We start from the raw sequence: 1,409 nt of genomic DNA, 5'->3' as shown, positions 1-1,409 counted from the left end.
TGTCTGCATCCTGTGCTATACTGACACGCCGAGCCCTGGGAGCCGTGCCGGAAGGAATGGACCCCAGGGGCTGAGTAAATGCTGTCCACCTGAAGCTGGGGAGGGCCCCAAGGCCCTGTCCTTGTGGCTGCAGCTCGTGTTAACCCCTAGTCTCGGGACCCAACTCCTTCGGGCTCATCCACAGGTGCTGGGCATGGCCTGCTGTTGAAGGGGACAGTGGGGCTGAACCCCCTCTTCCGTAGGTGAGCTGGGCATCACCGTGCAGGTTACCCAACTGTCTGAAAGAAAAGCAGGCCACCAGAGCTTTAGGAAAGTAAAGTTGCCATTCATTTATTTCCTGTAGTCCTTAAAAACAGAAGAACATGTTTCACACTAAAGCTCTGCAATCCTGTACACCAGAGAGGCAGCCCCACTCATGCTGCGAGCTGGTCCACGTCCTCTTGGCTCCTGTTTGCTAGATGAGCTTCAATAATTTCCGCAAAGAGATTCCTCTTCAGCAGATTATATGCCAGAGGTAAAAGCTGGCCAGCAACTTTATGAAAATACTGAAAAACCAAAGAAGGTGACATCAGCCAGAGAGCGCAGCAGGTACTTGTTTAACAGAGCCCACGTCCCAAATGCAGACTCTTCACCTGTCTCCAGGTGCCGTGGCCGGGAAGGACAGACTGCGGCCACAAGCAGGACAGGGGGTCGGGGAGCGCTCCCCACACTCCCACGGCCACTGCTGGGAAGACAGGACTTGAGGCAGGTGACAGCCCCGAAGTCACCGTATCACCTGCCTCCCTGACCCTGAAACAACTAGAGCTGAGGTACCCCCTGCTGGAACTGTGAGTGGGTGTCTCCTGTTTAATGAGGAGGTGTTAATGATAAAACATCGGCACTGAGTCTTAAAGATTTTAAAGCATATTTCCAAATAGCATTTGCTCTTCATCTAACACAGAACAGATCCCCTATGGAGAATGAGATGGAGCCCAGGAAGGTGTATGTGTCACACCGAAGCTGTATACGTAGCTAATAGATCACTTGAACATTTGTTGTTGAGTTTCTAAGCCATGTTCAACTCTTTAGAGGAATGCAGCCCGCCAGGCTCCTCTGTTCATGGGATTCTCCAAGCAAGAATACTGGAGTGGGTTGCCATTTCCTCCTCCAGGGGATCTTCCCCACCCAGGGATCAAACCTGCATCTCCTGCATTGGCAGGCGGGTTTCTTTACCACTGAGCCACTTGGGAAGCCCCATGTTAACATATACCTGAAGGCAAAAAAGTCTTGGTCATTCACCTTGGCCAGAAACATAAGATGAACCTCAAATAAGAAATATTCTTAGAACTCAAGAATCTTTCAAGAATCTGCTTAAAATAATTTCAAAAAGTTCATTTTGAAATTCCAGCTGAGTCCATACCCCACGTGTG

The 1,409-nt window shown here is 50.2% G+C and overlaps 1 protein-coding gene across 1 annotated transcript in view; it reads right to left on the bottom strand.

Annotated features, from left to right (window-relative positions):
- Positions 1-303: 303 nt before the first annotated feature.
- The window catches only part of LOC104997846 (chromosome unknown open reading frame, human C4orf27), a 25,536-nt gene continuing 24,430 nt past the window's right edge, over positions 304-1,409 (bottom strand). Inside the window, exon 8 of the mRNA XM_010852777.1 lies at positions 304-545. Coding sequence (XP_010851079.1) covers positions 414-545 — 132 coding nt within the window. The 3' untranslated portion in view covers positions 304-413. The remainder of the gene's footprint in view (positions 546-1,409) is intronic.

This window comes from Bison bison, unplaced genomic scaffold (genome assembly GCF_000754665.1).
Source record: "Bison bison bison isolate TAMUID 2011002044 unplaced genomic scaffold, Bison_UMD1.0 scf7180017864316, whole genome shotgun sequence".
NCBI classification, from domain to species: Eukaryota; Metazoa; Chordata; class Mammalia; order Artiodactyla; family Bovidae; genus Bison; species Bison bison.
Note: the sequence above shows the minus strand (reverse complement) of the source record. Positions and strands in the feature narration are given on the sequence as shown.